This window comes from Filicampus tigris, chromosome 9, assembly GCF_054856515.1.
Source record: "Filicampus tigris isolate MCC_2025a chromosome 9, RoL_Ftig_1.0, whole genome shotgun sequence".
In the NCBI taxonomy this organism is placed as follows: domain Eukaryota; kingdom Metazoa; phylum Chordata; class Actinopteri; order Syngnathiformes; family Syngnathidae; genus Filicampus; species Filicampus tigris.
Genome location: NC_141225.1, coordinates 16,517,296 through 16,536,367, shown reverse-complemented (window position 1 = coordinate 16,536,367; position 19,072 = coordinate 16,517,296). Strand labels below are relative to the sequence as shown.

The window sequence follows — 19,072 nt, the reverse complement described above, 5'->3', positions numbered from 1 at the left end:
TAAATTAAAAAGGGTATATAAACAATTCAATTATCAAAAATAATTGATTAATCTGATAATCGTTACTTGTCGATTTATCTCGGAACCTATTTTACTATAAGTGCTATTTAGCGATGAAAATGTAACAAACTAATCGCACAATGTTCTGTAATTAATCAATCCGTAATTAGATTTCACCAACAAGCATCAAGTAAAACTACCTATAACCCATGTTTGCCCATCTTTGCGTCAGTGGCTCCTAGGTTGGCTGCACACGTGAGCAGTCCTTTTTGTAACATAAGGTCAACACAAACAGATTGATATTGGGCAATGAACGCATTGATAGACACAGTGAATACAGTAGTATAAAAGTCTTTATTCCACAGGAAAACATTTTTACATATGCAACAATATTACAACATGAGTTCCATTTTAGCCAAAGCATCTAAAATATTTAAATAAAAAATACAACAGTAAAAATGCACATGGGAAAGCATGATTGTAGTCTGTTTTAAACAAGTTGTTTACTGCTTCAGCCATTCACAAACTCACTCTGCAGCTTCACTGATTTCAAGTCTGACCTCAGTTGATTTCATAAGGTGAATAAATAACAGATAAATACATCACAGTGAGGGGCTGTGAGTGAGTTTAGTTAAACCATACCGACTTCTACTTTGTCTGTGACACAGTGGCAATATTTCACGCGCAGTGCACAAAAAATGTTGAGCAATTTTGGTGCAAACTAAAGTTTAGCCTCTTGCAAACTGCAATCCCACATATTTTCATTTGACATGTACATAGCGTAGCTGCCATGTATCAAGTCTTTTCTACCATGCTACTTTGAATTTCATGTACCAGTACTGGGTATAACAGAGCAGTAGCATCGTTTCAACTAGTTAAGTCATAGGCACATCAGTAATTAGGATGAACTGACACCGACGCAAGAAATTGTGGGTAAACAAGACTATTCTGTCAATTTCAGAAAAACGATTAAGTGGCAAAACTAGCATGCTGATTGATTCAGCAAACACAAAAGTATTCTACATATACTTTAGGGCACATTATTCATTTGCATTATCTCATAACGGTGGCTCATATTCTTCACACAACGACTTGAAATAGACTTCAGGAATCCATAAACATGGCGTCAAGTTGGAGACACATAATGGCTGAAAGTTATTTGGTCCCTTCAGTGCATTATTTGTTTCCATTCATGTCAATGTTCCAAACTTAAGTCCTTTATCACAAAACACCACAACATTATAACCTGTAATGTTTTCACCCACACACGAGAGAGTTGATTATTCAACTGCTGATTTGTCTAACAAGTCCACATGAAATCGGGAACGATTTTTCTCAATTAGTCCAAACTGATTCGTTCTCACGGTGTCACACTTGACTCATATAGTGAGTGCCATCATCTACAACCCAGTGTCCTTGAGAGTCGTCAGCAGATAATTCAAGAGCTCTCCTTTGGGTGGCCTGCAAGGGAGTTGACAAGATCAAATTCATTGGAGAAAACACAATCTCATTCTATTATGTAGTCTGGTTGATATGAGAAATAAATGTGCATGTCCAAGTCAATTAGTCAAGTTGTGGGTGAGGCAAAAACTAAACAAGTTTTGCTTACCTGCTCCTGGTACTTCTGATTTTGATATCGGATTGCCTCCAGAGTCGCCAGGTTTTTCACCCTGACTGCTCCCTGTCTGTCGAGGGAACGCGACCTGGGTCCTTTAAGCTGACTGCGCCGATGCCACGATTTCAGCTGTTCGTTTACTACTTGCCGTGGGAGGCAGTTGGAGCGATACTGTGGATGATCCCATTGTGCTAAGGAGGGGGAGTGTCTGCCATCAGGCGCCAAATGCCTCGGTGCTCTCTGCGGGGGTACAGGACCCTCTTTGTAGCGGTACTCGTATCTGTTTGGAGGGCAGGGAGACTGATGGGTGTAATAGCTCCACGGCATGTCCACATATGGGGAGTAGATCACGTCCTCATTGTAATAGGCTTTGTGGACACCCGGGTTGGACTGGTGTCTTGGACTGTGGTAAAGCCCAGCAAGTGGGGAGGCTTGAGGTCCATGGCTACCAGATGGAGCGGAGAGCGGGGAGGGAGCCTGATAGTGTTTGGGCAAATCACAAGGCAGCTCGTGACTGGGGGAGCTGCTGTAGGAGGCAAACGAGTGCTCGGAGTTGCTATCCTCAGAGCCTGCGTGGTTTACGCAGCTAAACGTGAGCGGAGGGGTTTCCGATGGGGTTTTGCTGTAATCGGTCAGTCGCCTCCTCGGACCTCTAGTGCGACCACGGTCCTTGTCTTGTCCGAGTGAAGATTCAGGGTTGGATATCCTGCGCAAGTCACACACAAATGTTAGAATGCGTGTAAACACAGCAAAGACCGAATCAACTCAACAGTTCAACAGTTCAATATCAACAGTTGATATTAAAAAAAAAAAAAAGAAGAGTCTACACAAATACCAGGTTTCTGTGATGTAAAAAATGAGTCTGAAATAAACCATTTCAAATGTTTTCAATATATATATATCAATATAAAAAATATATATAGATAAATATACATATATATATATATATATATACAAAACTCAATTGTTAACAAAAAACCTAAACCTTTTCAAGAGTGAAGTGAAGTAAATAAACAACTGAAGTAATCTGCTTGCACAAGTGTGCACACCCTTTTATAACTGGGGATGTCTGTATTTCAGACTGAATCAGTCATATTCAAACGCATATTAAATAGGAGTCAGCACATACCCGCCACCATTTAAAGTGCCTCTGACTAACCCTTAGGTAAAGTTCAGATGTTCTAGTAGACCTTTCTCTATCTGCTTTCCATCAGAGGCCTGAGGTTCTGTGCTATCAAGACTAGTATTTGGAACTGTTTTTAATTCCCTTCACATTGTCTAAAGCTGGAGCGATAGCTCAACATAAACACCCACAAGTCATGATGCTGCCACTACCATGCTTCACTGCTGGTGTACTTTTGAAAAGCTGTGTTGTGTTTGCGCCATCCAAAATGTTCAACATTGGTTTTATTAGATCATCGTAAAATCAATGTGTAAACAATGTGTAATGGTCTGATGAAACCGACTCCCAAGTAACATGATTTTGAATGTGATTGGGTCATTCTAAACACATCCACATCCCATTTAAAAGAAGGAACCACATCAATTCAGTTAAGCATTACTCCGGCTCATGATAAGAGTAAAAGAAATGTTTTTCATTGAGTGATAAAAGTTATAGGCCCCATTCATTGTGGAACCACTTTCAAAATGACATTTCTTGGTCTCATTCTTTATGTCAGAAAAAACCTGCTAATTTAAACAGTGGTGCAAGAGATGTTTTATTAGAGACTCTACATGTTGCCAAGCAGATTGTTTGGAACCAGAATTCTTTGCCGACAGATAGATGGTAGTACCTGAGAGAGAGCTGCCTGTGTACGCGCGTCTCTGGCGTGGAAGGCGTGCTATTGGACTGTGTACGGCTCAGTTTCAAATGGGAGAGTTGCTGTGGCAGAGCTGAAAGTGCCAAGCAAGCCTCCAGTGGTGGTAGTAATTCATTCTTGACTGGACTGGAGAAAAACAAATGTTTCACATCATATTTGAACGGCCAAAACATACCATTAGACACTGAGCTGTATAATTCGCTTGAAAAATGGCATACTCCAAATACTAGCGTTTACTATTTTCAATGCGTTGTATCGCAGATGAAAAACTTCTTTCACAGTTGTTACCTGCATTTTAAAACATGATCCTGTATTTCTGGCCTTTAAGATTTCGTGAGAGTTCTACAAGGTAACCCTAAATTACACTTGTGTGATGTACAATCCAAGTGGTGTTCTGTCTTTACCAGTTGGTCACTGTACCATGTATTCACCAGTAGATGGCAGCACATATTAAACTCCAACCTTTCACATAATAGAGGAGGTAAGAATAGGGGATAAAAATGACCATGAGTTCTGAGATTGTTTTCCTCTTTCGATGGAATGTTACAAATGATAGCTGGTAAAATATAAACAAGGCCAAACTCCCACAACATTTTCAACACATACTGGAAAATTAAGGAAAACTGAATGACTTTTATTAACTCATTCACTGCCATTGAAGAATTTACTTGTCTTTTCACAGTCCAGCCATTCAATCCCAGCAACGTATTTATACTTATTTTCAAATTATTTCAAACATTAGGTTAAAAGAGGGTTTGGAAAATGTCTGGCAGTGATTAAGGGTGCTTAAGGGTGGCGTCATTGTTGTTGTTTTTTTATCATCTAGCACGAAAAGACCTCAAAGAAAGTTCGCACACTTTACAAAAAAAAAAAAAGATAGCTGCATAACTTGTCTTGTCAAAATAGAAACTTGAGAACTGTGTCATGATGGATAGACGCTATTACCTGGCTTTGCAGGAGGAACGCGACTTCTTGCTCTTCTGGTATGGCTGGTCAAGGCTGGTCTCGGACCACGGGGAGTGCTGGATAGGAGGAAGGTCATATGCGCCGGGGCTTGAGGTAAAACTCATGGAAGAGTCAAGGCTGGGATGAGGAGACGATCTTGGTGTCAAAGGCAGGTTCTGAGGACCCACTGATGGTGACTGGTAGGACCCGTCAGTGTGAGACTTAGAAGAAGGAGTGGGCGGCAGTGAAGAGTCCATCCCTCCTGTATAAGTGAGGACTGTGGACGGCTGTGAAGACTCACTCTGCACTTCTAATGACAAATATTAAACCGTTACGAGTGAACACACACATCTCGGTAGATTATTCCTTGGGATCTTTGGGCCTTACCTTCATCTTGTACCAGAGAATCAGACAAAGAGCTGTCATCAGATGCAGCGAGATCTAACAAAAAAGGGGAAACATGCTTTGATCAATCACAAGACTTTTTTCATCGCCCAGAGTTCCAGGCTTCCACATTTTTTACTTCTCAAACCACAGTACTGTTTGCTATGTGTATCATTTATGCGAATGGATATAGTTGTGGGCAATATGTCAAGAAAACGTGATGTGGCTTGTTATTTTGAATCACTCCTACATTGCCTAACAAGAGCAATCTTACGGGCAATGTATGGCCACACACGGCCCACTCGAACCTTTAACTCATTCACTGCCATCGACATTTATTTGTCCTTTCACAGTGCAGACATTCAATCCCAGGAACTTATTTATATTTGTTTCCATTTTTTTTTCAAACGTTAAGGGTAAAAGAGGGTTTGAAATGTCTGGCAGTGTGAATGAGTTTTAACGTGTTCCACCTAGCATTTATTTTATCAAGCGTTTGAAAACATTGGTTACATTAATTTGTCTGTACTCCCACAAAAAAGACGCATTTAAAATGTTATTTCATTATTTTTTTTAATGAATTTATCTACCTGTAATTAATTAGTTAATGATTTATTGTAAACAACAAAATCCAAAATAGTGGAATTAACAAAATGACATCATTTAAAGATCAACCCAAAAATTATTTTTACAAGAATATGTTCGATGCAGAACTAATCGAAACATGGCATTCTGGTGAATATTGCGTTTGTGGAAGATGAGTTAAGCAGTAAAATCCACCCGCTTTTATCCATCTCAGGGGGCGGCCATTTTGCAACTTGCTGTCAACTGAAAATGACATCACAGTTGCTCAGGGCTCAGGTAACAACCAATCATGGCTCAGCTTCAGAAAACAGATGAGCCACGATTGGTCATTACTTGAACCCTGAGCAACGGTGATGTCCCCAGTTATCAGAGGGTGTGCACACTTGTGCAACCTCATCTCAAGTGGATTTTAGAAAAGAATTGCACAGATAAAAAGTAAAAAACATTCAATTTCATTTATCTTGGTCTCATTCTTTTATATCCCACATACCTGGCATTTGAATGTAGACTTTATTTCTCACTGTATATAGGTGTACTGTACAATTTGATGCAAATATGTACTAGCATTGATTTTACCTTGGAGGAGTTCGTCACTAACTCACCGTGTTGTGGGATATTAAAAGCAGGAAGTGGCGAGGATCGCCCGTGCTCCAGCCGCAGCTGGAAAGCAGTCTCTTGTAGCTGTTTGACTTTCTTCTCCTCTCGCTTGCACTGCTCCAACCGACTCTTTCGAACAGCCTTACTCAGGTGGTTCTCCTCGCAAAGCTTGCGTGCCGCCTCGTAGATCTTAAACTGAAGAGCCAACTCGGCGTCCACAAGATTTAAGGCAGACTCCTGCAAAGACAGAACAAAATGTTTAATAAAAAAAAAAAAAAACAGACCGTCACACGTTCAATCATTGTGTGCTTTTTACCTCCACTCCCCGAGGGATGCTTTGCTCATCGAGCATGAAAGCAGCTCCAATACGTCTGCGGATGCGTGGAGGCTTCTCTCCTGGCAGCAGAGGATAATCTCCTGAGAGCCGGCCTGTCAGCTCCTTAACACAAATGAAATCAAAACTAAAATGAAATGAAATCAAGACTAAAAAGCCCACCAATGTGCGGACGAAATGATAAATACACACAGCAGACACAATTTCAAAATGGACGCTTATGGTTCAGTAGCTGTTATATTACAGAGATCATTCAGGTGTGAACATTTGGAACCAATACACAAACATCACGCTAGCCTCACATGTTGAGGCATATAAGTCTGGGAGTCTGTTGCACAATTCAGCACCTGTCATCACAGTAAATCCACCTCCTGTGTCGGGGCGTCCAAAACTAACTACGTGCATGACGACACACATTTATGATCACTCGTAAAATCACTGCATCTTTTGAGTCATTTGGATTCAGACAGCCAACGACATTACTCGTTGTTTTGTTACAGTGACAAGTTAGAGGGCGCGTAAAAGGCGCGGCGCGTCCTATTAGATCACCTCAGCAAGTCTCGACACGCGTGCCCAACCCAAGTGTTGGCAGGAAAGTATGATCAGTAGTGGGATTTTACCCTTAAGCAACAACACTTTGGCACGGACACCCACTACCCGATTATGCGTCCAGTTTCACAATTAGTGAGCTTTATGTGGAAATCGCATGCTTGAATGAGAGAAGCGAATTCGTGTAAAACGGAAATGCAACTGAACAAATCAAATGACCATAACATAAAAGTCAAACAAAACAATCTTATCTGGATCAGCACCAAATTGAATACCTTCAAAGATATGTTTGCGCCGGTCTGATTTTTTTCATTTTTCACTGTGAAGCATGAAAAAAAAAAAACCTAGATTCACACCACAATTCTATTTCATCCTTGCTGTGATGGCCCATGACTCAATCACACGTATCTATCCAAAACAAAGTAAACTTTGAAGAAAACAAACTCCTTAGTTTAGGTAACGATGTTTTCACAAAAGAAAAAAGAAAACAAACTTAGATGTTGTAATAATAGTGTCAAAAAGGCTAAAAGGCCAAACAGGATGACCTCTTCTCTAGAACTTAAGTGGATGATTCATACTTTCCAAAAGATCAACTTCTCGTTTTTTTCTCCCAAGATCTATTTAATCCTGCTGAATGAAGATGGGTCGTTTTCAAAGTGTTTAGAATGTTAAATCTTACAAACTGCCAGCTTATTCTTGTCATGTGGATGAGTGGGAGTTTAGGAACACAGAAGTGAAAGTGAAGCTTGTCTGAAAAAAGGAGTGCAGACAAAGTTAAAAAAAAAAAAAAAGAGAGAGACGAGCAACATTTTCAACCTCAGAAGCATCTCTTCATGTTATTTTAAGGCGTCACAGTAAATGTTGCATCAATCATTCCAAGTTGAACCATTGCACATAAAAAGGTGAGGGCACAGTTCCAGAATGATGGAATAACATCTTTCCCAATGACGAAAGAACTGATAAAAAGTTGCAAAGGTTTCAACAGAACAAGACGCCTATGATCATTTTACACAATAATGATCCAAACTACTCACCGCTTCGCGAATGCAGAGTTTCTTCAGCTCCAGGAGGCAAAGCTCCAGTCGATCTTGGAGAGCCTGGTGCTTGAGCTTCATGGCTCTCGTGTGCGTGCTCACATCCTTCGTATGCGTTGTCGGGCTGTCTGAGCCTGCGGTTAACAACCACAAAGTCGGGGAAGAAAATTTGAAAATCGGATCGTTACAAGAATAAAGACAAAATATATCGAACAAAAAGTTGCAAAAAGTCAAACAGAGAGCAGAGTAAAACACTGGAGCTGTGGTCTCTTTCTAGAGACTTGCGATACATTAATCAGGTCATTACGTATAAAAACACTTCTGGTCGGTGATGCAACAAACTGAACAAACGTGGACTTCTTGAGTGTGCGTAATCCGTTCCCAGGAACATATGCAAACTTTCACACAATCACAAATTTCATACTGATGACAGTGTTGTGACAAAACAGCATCAGCCGATCTCGAGTTCAAACCTTTTAGTCATATCACATATTTTTTCTTTTAAAAATACAGTTTTATTCTTGTAATATTTTTTTCAATTTTGTTCTCATAAATGAGTGAGGGCATTAATTGGTGATCAGACCTTGCATCACAATGAACCGTTTTGCTCACTGAGTGTGTTTTACTTGTGCTTTTAACTTGCTTCAAAGTAAGAGCCATCAGAGTGTGCAAACCTCTGCACCTCTTCCAAGGCTTTATAACATCTGTCACCAGCTATACTGAGATCGAGTGAATGTCTGTTCAACAAAATGTAATCTATTTTAAGCAGCCTAGTAAATACCCCCCCCCCCAAAAGAAAAATCAGATGAATTAACTAAATGACTAATAAAAGTTGCAGTAAAATGTTCAAATAAATAAAATTATTCCATGGCATGGGAGTTGTTACCGATATAAGAATCCAACCACAGCAGTTCTAACAAAAAAAATGATTAGGGGAGAAAAAAAAAAAGAAAAGTGGTGTTTTTGTCATTGTTACAATGTGACAATAAAACTATGTGACTATTGACAGCCAGTGAGTATGCAGCTAGTGCTGTCTGTCGCCTTGGAGACTAATAACAAGAGGATTAGCCTCCAGGCCGGGGGAGTGTCTTGGTGCAGAATGCATTGAGCAGTGCATACCTTTACAGATTATTAACAGAATCCCTGCAGGTACTGACAAACATCTGACGTGTCAACAGGAAAGAAGTGTGGCAATGTGACAATAGGGTAGAGAATTCCTATTTCTAAAGAGACAAATGGCCATTCTTGATGGATGGACACATTCTCATTGTATGGCGCAGGCACCACGCGGTCAATTAAGGCCACTGGAATGTCACATGGGACAAAACTAATCAGTACATGTTACAGCGAAAACAACGCTGCTGGTCAGCGAGAGAAAACAACATTTGGTCTTTTCGATTTGAACAATGACTATGCCAAATTCAAGTTTGCTATATCAACCAGTCCACTGATCATCTAAGGAACAAAGTTTCACAGTAACACACTGAGGTTGAAAAGCACTGCTTCAAGTATATGTGGTCTACTGTATAAATTTGGCCTGTGGCCAAAATATCCTCAAGAACATTGCACAGGAACTACTGGGTGCTAAGATAACTTGTTCACCTCAATCTGCCTAGCTATTACGGCAAAACACTGTCCGACCATGATTCCTCCACTAATCCTCTGCTCCGTGGCAGCAAATAAGCCACACTATCACGAAGGAGGGCGAGAAGTAGCTGCTTACGACAGCAAGAAGAGATAACGGAAAAATGGAGAAGCCATGCTAACCGCTAAGCTAACGTAAAATGTACAAATACAACAGCTATACAGTAGGTATACACGACACATCCAAAAACCAGAAATTAATCAGTATGTTACTGTATACATCAGCCAGGAAATGACTATAGGGTCAAAAGTATATTAATATATTACATATTTATAATACCAGCCATGTTATTTGTGTTTATTTGCACTATTTTGCATCATAAAGTGTTGAGTTTTAATTTTGAGTTTGGATATCTCCACAATAAATTTTCTCAAAGTGAGTGTATTTGGCTTGGCTTGGTAATCCATCCAGAAAAAAAAAAACATTGTAATTTTTACACTTAAGTTTATATCACGATATATGCTGTTACCATGAAAGGATTTAATTTATACTGTGATATACATTTTAGGCAAAATTGCCCAGCCTTGTCAGAGGTGTTAACTACTATGAGTGTAATTTTCACTATTCAGTGTTCCGAATATGTTGTCTTCCTCTTTTAGCAAGTCCAGTTTGCTAAAAATAGTATACATATTAAAAATGCAGAAAATACAGAGTAAAAGATACAAAAAAGTGATTGTTTAATTTTTATTGCGACACTTAGAATGTTTTGAACTTCTGTTGTATTGCTTGCCAGTGTTGTGTATTGAGCAGAACAGTGCCCAGAGGGGTTGGCAAAGTGTATCTCAATTTCCAAGTAGCGCACTCAATTTAGCCTCAATTTCTTTTCATCAACAATCAATTCTACAGAATTGGCACAACAATCAAACCCTAATAAAAGAGAACTTTTTTTAAACAGTTTTATGAAACATGCCCAAAGCACGGGCCCAATTACAGCCGCAAAGCCCACCACTAACCAAAACATTTTATCGACTGTGCTATTATGCTATTATTATATTGTGTGATTTAACAACCATTTGGGGAGCATGGATATGCATAAAGTGCGGAGTAACATGTGAAAATGAACTCTTCATTGATGAAGACCATTAAAAATGCAACAAGCGCATGACCGCGCTAAATGAATACAATGAACATGTTTTACCAGAGTGAAGGATGATACCACTATCAGTATCGCTGATCTCGCCGTTGCCTTCCATAGTCTTCAGTTTCTTCTATTCAATTTCAGGTAAATTCAGCTAATGATCGCCATGTCCTGTAAAGACAAAATTTACAATCAAGCTTTCAAAATTGATGACACCTCTGATATGGAGAACAAATACAAGAGCTTTCCCAACATTGTTTCGACTGAGCGACACATAGGGGTTAAACTCAACATCAATAGAGACTAAGCAAACTATTATCTATCAAAGACCCACTTTCATCTAATGTGAACTGTAGCTGGAATGACTCAGGTGTGACTTGCCACTTTGACCCCACACTCACACAGGTGGAGTCATAGCTTATAGCAGTGCAAGCGTGTGTAGCCAGGTCTGGGTTGTTTCCTGTGACTGCTCTGTTGTCATACGATGCCAGTATCATAACTCCTGGTTCGATTATTAACTAAAAGGGATCAGCGGCATGCAGTGGCGTGGCAGCGTCGCATTCCAACGCGCAGAGGAAGTTCAGCTTGGATAGCCGTGGGAAGCCAAGGAGGTACAATGTGAAGGTTATTACATGTTTGCACACTGCACGGCTCCATGCAGTAAAGTGCCTTTATAAAAAAAAAAAAAAAAGGCTCCTGTTCTCAGCCTCGACATGACGTGAACATGACACATCCTGCATTACGCTCATATGACTGTGACTTGCTTAGGTGTAAACTGGACACTGTGTTGCTAAACTGCTTTCGCCGCAGATAAACAACAAGGGATGAACCTTATCAGCTTAAACAATGCTGACTACAATATTGCAATATTTTCTTATTTTAACCACAGACAGAAAAGCCACATTAAAACTTCATGGTGTGATCTTTATATTTTACTATGAAATCATCAGAAAGAAAGAAAAATAAAAGCAATTGATCCTAATTTAACCTTCAATAAATTACACTTGGTTCCTAAAAATACAATTTTCAATCATCAGAATTAAATATTACAGTCCTTAGACAGTCAAGGCTGTCACCACTTTTTATTTTAACACATTAACAATGTCTCCATTCTTACGAGTGTTGTGCTCCGCATCAAAACAATGATTGATGTGGCAAAGCCAGTTGGTTTGAAACACAATGCAATAACATTTTTTTTATTCATATCGCTGACGTCGATCCAAAAACCTTGTGCCTCCGAAATAGTCACTTTTCAGGAGACCCCAACAATGGCAAGTATGCTCCACCATTAGCATTGCATCGTGAAAGAAACACTTTAGATTGGTCAATAATGTGTAAAAGTAACATCCAGTAGCATAATCTTCAGAAGGAGTTCTTTGGAATTCAAATCATGAACTTTTATTGCTCATTACAACAATATAGAAGCAATGTGAGTCACAGACTGAAAACTGAAGCACAAAATTGCAGCCAAACTTTGGACCACATCTGTATGATCATTAGAAACAAACTGTTCTGAGCAACAGCAGGAAAGGCATTTACGTTATTCACCATGAAGCATCGTTCAAAACGTACTGCTATCAGGACTGACTGTTCACACGAACTGAGGGATTGTGGATTGAGAAAAAAAAAAAGAACAGAAACAAAGATGGACTTGCTTTTCAGTTTGTATGAGAATGCACTTACTTTTTGGAAGAATGGCTGAACTTCAAAGTGTGAACAGTCCCTCAGAGTGTGCGTGCTGATAGAAGGCTGGCCAGCGTGAAGTATGGACAGGAATGAGAGCCTGGCCCACTGAAGAAAGCGCTGCCTGCTGGAAGGGAGTGGCCACACGCAGAGTCAGTATCATATAACTCCCATCTGACTTTCAAACTGTGTCAACAACAATGAGCAGGTTACTGGGAATTTCATTGCAATTATATCTGCGCTTATCAGTGATGGATGAGGGAGGCCATCCTGACTAACGAGAGTGCCCTTTGGGGAAAGCCTGATTGAAAGTATCACTGGAATTTTTCTCAAGGAAGGCAGAAGAACACGCAGTTGGAGCACAACTAATTCAAAGAAGTAAATTAGGGAAGAAAAGCCACATGTTGTGGTCAGTATTGGTAACACATGTCAGTAAGGGACTGTTGGTGCTCTCTTTATAGGAAAAAAACCATTATTAAACAGTGCGACCATGAATTAACTAGTGCCATCTCTTGGATGGTCTAATGGCTCACTCGTGATTGAAGCAGAACTTGTACACATTGAGCACCTTCCTTCCTTCCTTCAAGGCCACTTTTGTTACTTCCGAGGGGGAAACACATGCTGGTGGGATAGTCTGCGTGATTTATCGAGACCCACAACGGCACCTGCTGTCTCACCGCATGGCTCGCATTCATCCTGAATCTCAATATTCATTTAGGATTGCCAGGAATGTCGTCAGTGACCAGTCACACACGCACGGAATAAAAGTTCCAGACATTGAAAAAGAAGCTCCCACATGACACGGCTCCGACAAAACACACGCTCGGAGAAGATGGGGTGGGGGAGCGGGGAGCAACTGTTTCAATCTGTTAATGACTTCCACGAGGGGGTTATGCTTTCATTGTTGTTTGGTTTGTTTGCTACATAGCGTGCAAAACCAAATTAATCACATTTTATGAAGTTTGTGTAGCAGTGGGCCCAAGGGAGAGACAACGGGGCTCTGCATAAATGTCTAACCAAGATATGGTCTGTTAAATTTCTTTATATAGCAAGAAAATTCAAACCAGGCAAAGGGTGGACTCTAGAGTGTTTGCCGGTCAAGGGCAACTATAAAGACGGACAACTATTCACACTCACATTCATAGAAACTGCATCCAGACAGCCGCCACGGAAGTCACGCCAGTGAACCACTACAGTATACAATGAGTGACAAAGCAGGAATCGAAATTCCAGAAATTAGTTCAAATGAAAGACACGTGCAGCAATAGTAGATAGTCATAGTCCACTTTAAAGAGGAAATCAAACCAAACATATTTCTTTCAAGAATATGTTCCCAACAGGCCCACTAGTTGAAATACGGCAGGCATTTGATTCATATTATGTTTGTGGAATATGAGTTCAGTAGCAAAATCCACCTCTTTTTAGCCATCTCAGGGGGCGGCCATTTTGTCACTTCTGTCGACTGAAAATGACATCACAACTGCTTAGGGCTTAGGTAACAACCAATCACGGTTCAGCTTCAGATAACAGGTCAGCCGTGATTGATCGTTACCTGAGCACTGAGCATTTGTGATGTCATTTTCAATCGACACAGGTGACAAAATGGCCGTGGATTTTTCTGCTTAACTCATACCCCACAAACGCAATATTTATCAGAATGCCATGTTTCAAATAGTGGGCTTGCATAGAACATATTCTTGAAAAAAAATATGTTTGGGTTGACTTCCACTTTAATATCCTATGCAAATGCATTCCATCAAATTAGCTTTATTTCATAAAGTGAAACGTTTTTCTTCTGTATGCTATAATATTTTGTCTCCAATATTTGTTATGACAGGAATGGTTTTGAGATCTGAACAAATTAGCAACAGAGCAGAACCCAGGAACAGAATAGTTGACCTTGAAAGGTTTCACTGAATGTTTTAAGCGATGGATGAAACCAAACAGGCAGAGCTGCTTGCTGATATAATCTGCAGGTATTAGCCAAGAATTGCTGGCCGGGTTATTTGTAAATGAGTTAAAGCTGTGATTATAATAAAGTATGGAGATAAACATGCTGGAATTTTGTTTAAACAGGCTGCATGCCAGGTAGTTGGCGAACCTAAAAGGAGATAAGAAATGCAGTGGATGATTGCTACTGGAGCTTTCAATTAAAAAGTAAAATGCAAACAAAATCTTAGGGATCTGCCAGGAAATATCTTAATCACTAAACTCCATCAGTATGTTAAGTAACACAACTAAAAAGGTCTAATTATTCCAATCCATCTTTCTCATTGTGTCGACAAGTCAGGATGTTCAGTTGACTTCCCTCATACAAGACTGGTCCAGTGGAACCAGTTGGTGGAGGTCATGGTTTGCTTTTCTAAAGCAGAGAGAGACCGAGACCAGAAAGGCCTTTGTGTCTGCAAACCACCAGCTGGCTAAACAAATTCTTTAAATAATCTCAAGTCATTTTTACAAGTGTACGACCAGACGACCGGTGCCCGTGTGTAGCGCCATGAACTTTACATACAGTATATTCAATGTATTAGTAAACATGTAACGTGTAGTAAAAATCTAAAGTATTTACAAAGCATGTAAAGTTCACCGTCCGAAGTAATCCTGAGTCCTGACACAAAATCGGATTGGGAACAAGATTTTTGCTCAGTGTGCCTCAGGGATGGGTTAAACTCAAGAATATATTTCGTAGCACATGCCCAAAATACTGTACAGTATATGGTATGTATAAAACTATTTTAATTATGTTTTCTATCTTCTACAAATAAAAATACAGTTAGTAGATGTAGTATAAAGTCTGTAGCACGGCCACTATAAGCAAACAAAGCAAGGTGAGTACCTACCAAAAGTGACAATATCCATCAGTGTGGCTATTAGAGTTGGGAAAAATATCATATGGCGAAGTATCGTGATACTTTTTATGCCAATACCAAGTATCGATGCGTTGATGAAGTATCGATACTTTCGATACCTTATATTTATATTTATATTTAAGGTCATTAAAGTTGAGATTTGTGAATGGAGTTTTATTTATTGCACTCTTGTGTATCAGGAACAGTTACTGGAACAGTCTATGCACTTTTCAATCGTCGCACTTGCCTAAATGTCAAATGGCACTTAAGTTAAACCTTTAGAAACACATGCCTCAGTTTTTTTTAATATATATTTTCATAATATTTAAGTATCGCAATTCTTCTCGGATCGCAACCCAAGTATCAGCATCCGTGTCGGATTGGGATGAAAGTGTATTGTCCCAGTCATAGTGGCTGCTGACAACTTCCTTTCTTGCTGTGCTGCCTGCTCTAGGAAAAAAAATCCACAATTTGTACACATAAAACCCCATAATGACATGTCATGTACAGAATTTAGTCTATTTTTACACTTGTATGACAGCTATGAACACTGATCAGACTTTTGTGTTCAATCTTGAAGGTGATTTTAGGGCAGCACTATTGGAATCAGTCAAACATTTCACATTGCATTTTCATATTTTTTTGAATGACTGTTACAAAAAACTTGTAAAATAATTCGTTGTGTGCAAGCTGTGGGCCGCGAGGTGTTAAGGTTCAAGCTACCTCTGACCTCTTGCCCTCAGGTCAGCACTCTGGAATGTGAAGACTGTGGAATATTTTAATGGACAGCACGCAACGCAAACTCAGCTAAACAAATACAAATTCAATACCAACAACAAAATCACCACGTCTATAATCTTATTTCTTCACATCCGGTTAGTTGTTTGGATACCACGGCCATTAACACACGTGAGGGGAACTATCAAGTACCACTATTCATACAATGGTGAGGGTTTTTGCAGAAAGAGGATGTTGCAAACCCATCACTTCTCTGCATTTCTTTATCTTTATGAGCCACCTTTGCACATTGCTTCTTTTCCCTTGAACGTGTCAGTGAGATGTCAAAAGACTCTTATAGACAAACATTCACACTCACACCTATTGACAATTTAGAGTCTTCAATTAACCTACATGTTTTTGGTCTGTGGGAAGCATGAGTGCCCACAGAATCCTCACACAAGCATGAGGAGAACATGCAAACTCCACACTGGAAGGCCGGAGCTCAGATTCAAACACCCAGCCTCAGAACTGTGAGGCAGATTTGCTGTAAACAATATACTACATCAGGGGCCACCAAAGAGGTGCCCGTGGGCACTACGGAGCCCCCAAGGACCACATGAGTAGCCCGTCGGCTTGTCCTAAAATTAGCTATCCAGTGATGGGACATTGTGATTGTCGAAGAATGCTGTAGAAATGATCATTTGAAAATGGGGGACACTGGCAGAGAAATATAGAAATGAAGAGTTGCATATTGATATTTACCTGTTTCCCAATTATTGTAAGAAATCATTAACACGATCAGTGTCTTCACATATATTAATTAATAAGAATAAGAATAGGCCTTTATTGATACCACAGTGGGGAAATTTTCAGCGTTACAGCGGCAAAGATATAGGTCACACAGATGGATAGATAATAGAATACCAAACCCTTTTTTTTTTTAATTTCAGAAGTGTGTATCACACTGATGGCCTTTCACATTAACCAGTGCCCAAGAGGTAGCTCTCAGTTTTAATTAAAAAGGATTGGCGACTGTAAAAAGCAATGAAGACAATAATTCCTTGTCCACTCTCTTAAATGGAAAATTGGAAATAACTTTAAACTACCGTGTCATGTACAGTATAAGGTGAATGAACTAAACGATAGAGATGCTGCTACATCAAATGTATTATATGTGCACATTTGGTGTCAATAAGGGTTAGTAGTCTAGGAACAGCAGATGAATAGACATGTAAATTGCTCCATTGCTATCCGGTTGCTTTGTGATGGAACGTACATAAACAAACTGAAGATGTTTATTTGTTTGTTTATTTCTAGCACCGTTATGATTAAAGCACAGTCGCTGGGCCTCTGCTTAATGAGAATCTTTGGATAACCTGCTTTAAAAAGCTGAGATTTTAGCAATCATTGACATTTGGCATCCTTATAACACAACAACACCACAACTACCGAATTCAGCCGACTTCAAAATACACATCATATGAATATGCACGGAATGTTGCCCGAAAAAAACACTGAAATGCACGCTTACTTCTTACCTTGTAGGCTAGTTAGCATCTAGAGCTAGCTGACTCCATACAATCTTTATTCCATCGGTAAGCATTCCCACTTTTGAGCTGATGTTTTCCCTCACAGTAATACATGCAGTATAACAAGCATGAACGTGTATGTTCGAATAGACATCTACCGGTTCTAAAAGACAGAAGAAAATGAAGTCTAACCGCTTGTTTCAACTTTAACTCCCAAAACTAAACTTTTGCTGGGGGGTTAAAGTGAAGTTACGCTTGATACATTCAAAGTCTCTCGAAAAAAAGATCGCGTGAATGTTTCTGGCAGAAGGATGGCCAAAAGGCAATTTACTAATTTGTTTTATTTATAAGAAGTTGATGTTTTGAAAACAGTGAATAGACAAGAAAATCTTCAGCAAGACAGTTGTTAGATAGCTCTTCAGTTATCAGTTATTATTATTATCAACGTCATCATCAGGAGTTTCAAATATACGACTTCTAGATGTGTCTTTGAATGCCGCTTTTACTATTTGCTGCATGGGTAGTTCAAGGAACAACTTTTCGTTGGTAAATATGTAAATCTATGTCATTCATTCTGGGGATTCAATTACACTAGAAAAATGAATACAAATCTGTAACCATTATTATTACTATTATTATTATTTTAAAATAAAGCTAGTCAGTCTATGTTTTTTCATACCGTTGCAGTGTAATAACGGTATTTGACCAGTAGAGAGCAGGTAAGGTTTACTTCTGTGGTGATGGGGTGACCTCCATTTGCTTCCTTCATACTGACCAGCAAACGTGAAGTCTTCCTTCACAATGACAGAAACCTGGATCAACAGCACAAGGTTAAATTATGAAATGTTTTTAATTTGGTCCTGTTCCATAAAATAATCTCCACTGTTTATTTCTCATTTCTTTACAAATAGTGTTGCAAAGACTGCTGCTTACATTTTATGTGCAGCAGTGAGTTTGTTTTGAAGAGTAACATTATTCATTTGAGTCAATTTTCGTTGGTTCAGGAGTGAAAAAGTTTATTTTGATAACAATTCAGTTTTATAGTACAATTTAGGTCACAGTATTTAGCTTTCTCCATTGTTGTATTTTTTTCAAACAGTTTTTTTCCCTGCATAAAATCACACATCTTTCTGGATAGTATATGATTAACCGTTTATCGGGGAAATTGTTTTTGTTCTAACAAGGCTCTTGTTGATTTTAGTCATGTTAATGATCTTTATGTTTAGAATTAAGCATATACAAATTTACAATTTCACTTGCTGGGTTGTACTGCCTTAGGCCTATCAAACGACTGGAACACTGCAACAAATGCAAAAAAAAAAGGCACGCCATTCATTCATTCCAATGTCATCATTTAAAAAGTTAGTGAGAGATACCCTCCAAGTCTACATGATCTTTGCACCTGTTTTTAGCCTGTTATGAACTTTTTATTCACCATGTGCTATGTTATATCTATGCTATTGTGAAAATATGTAACTGTAACACATTGCACAGTTTGATTTGTATTTGTATTTGCTTTTATTTTGCTTTGTTTTACCCTGCTGTCTGCAACTATATCTGGATTCACAGATAAGGTTCTTGCACGATAAAGAGCTAACTCGTATGTTGTATTTTGTAATCTGGAGACGAAAGTAATTGACACAAATGTACGGTTCCCCGTTTGTAATATTGTACTTCTTCAGTGATTAAAGAGCAAAAGACAGATCAG

General features: G+C 39.2%; 1 protein-coding gene across 2 annotated transcripts; it reads right to left on the bottom strand.

The window, feature by feature from the left end:
* Positions 1–335: 335 nt before the first annotated feature.
* Positions 336–17,767, bottom strand: inavab (innate immunity activator b). Of its 2 annotated transcripts, none has more exons than XM_086041865.1 (11): positions 17,374–17,767; positions 12,267–12,393; positions 10,644–10,754; positions 7,861–7,994; positions 6,260–6,382; positions 5,949–6,180; positions 4,768–4,821; positions 4,381–4,690; positions 3,409–3,561; positions 1,610–2,321; positions 336–1,461 (listed from the first exon to the last, which is right to left on the bottom strand). In XM_086041865.1, exons 3-11 carry the CDS (start codon positions 10,696–10,698, stop codon positions 1,369–1,371), a joined length of 1,866 nt encoding a protein of 621 aa, XP_085897991.1. In that variant the 5' UTR covers positions 10,699–10,754; positions 12,267–12,393; positions 17,374–17,767; the 3' UTR covers positions 336–1,368. The 2 variants fall into 2 exon arrangements, with proteins under 2 accessions (XP_085897991.1, XP_085897992.1); XM_086041866.1 differs by having other exon boundaries at positions 12,267–12,390.
* Positions 17,768–19,072: the final 1,305 nt, after the last annotated feature.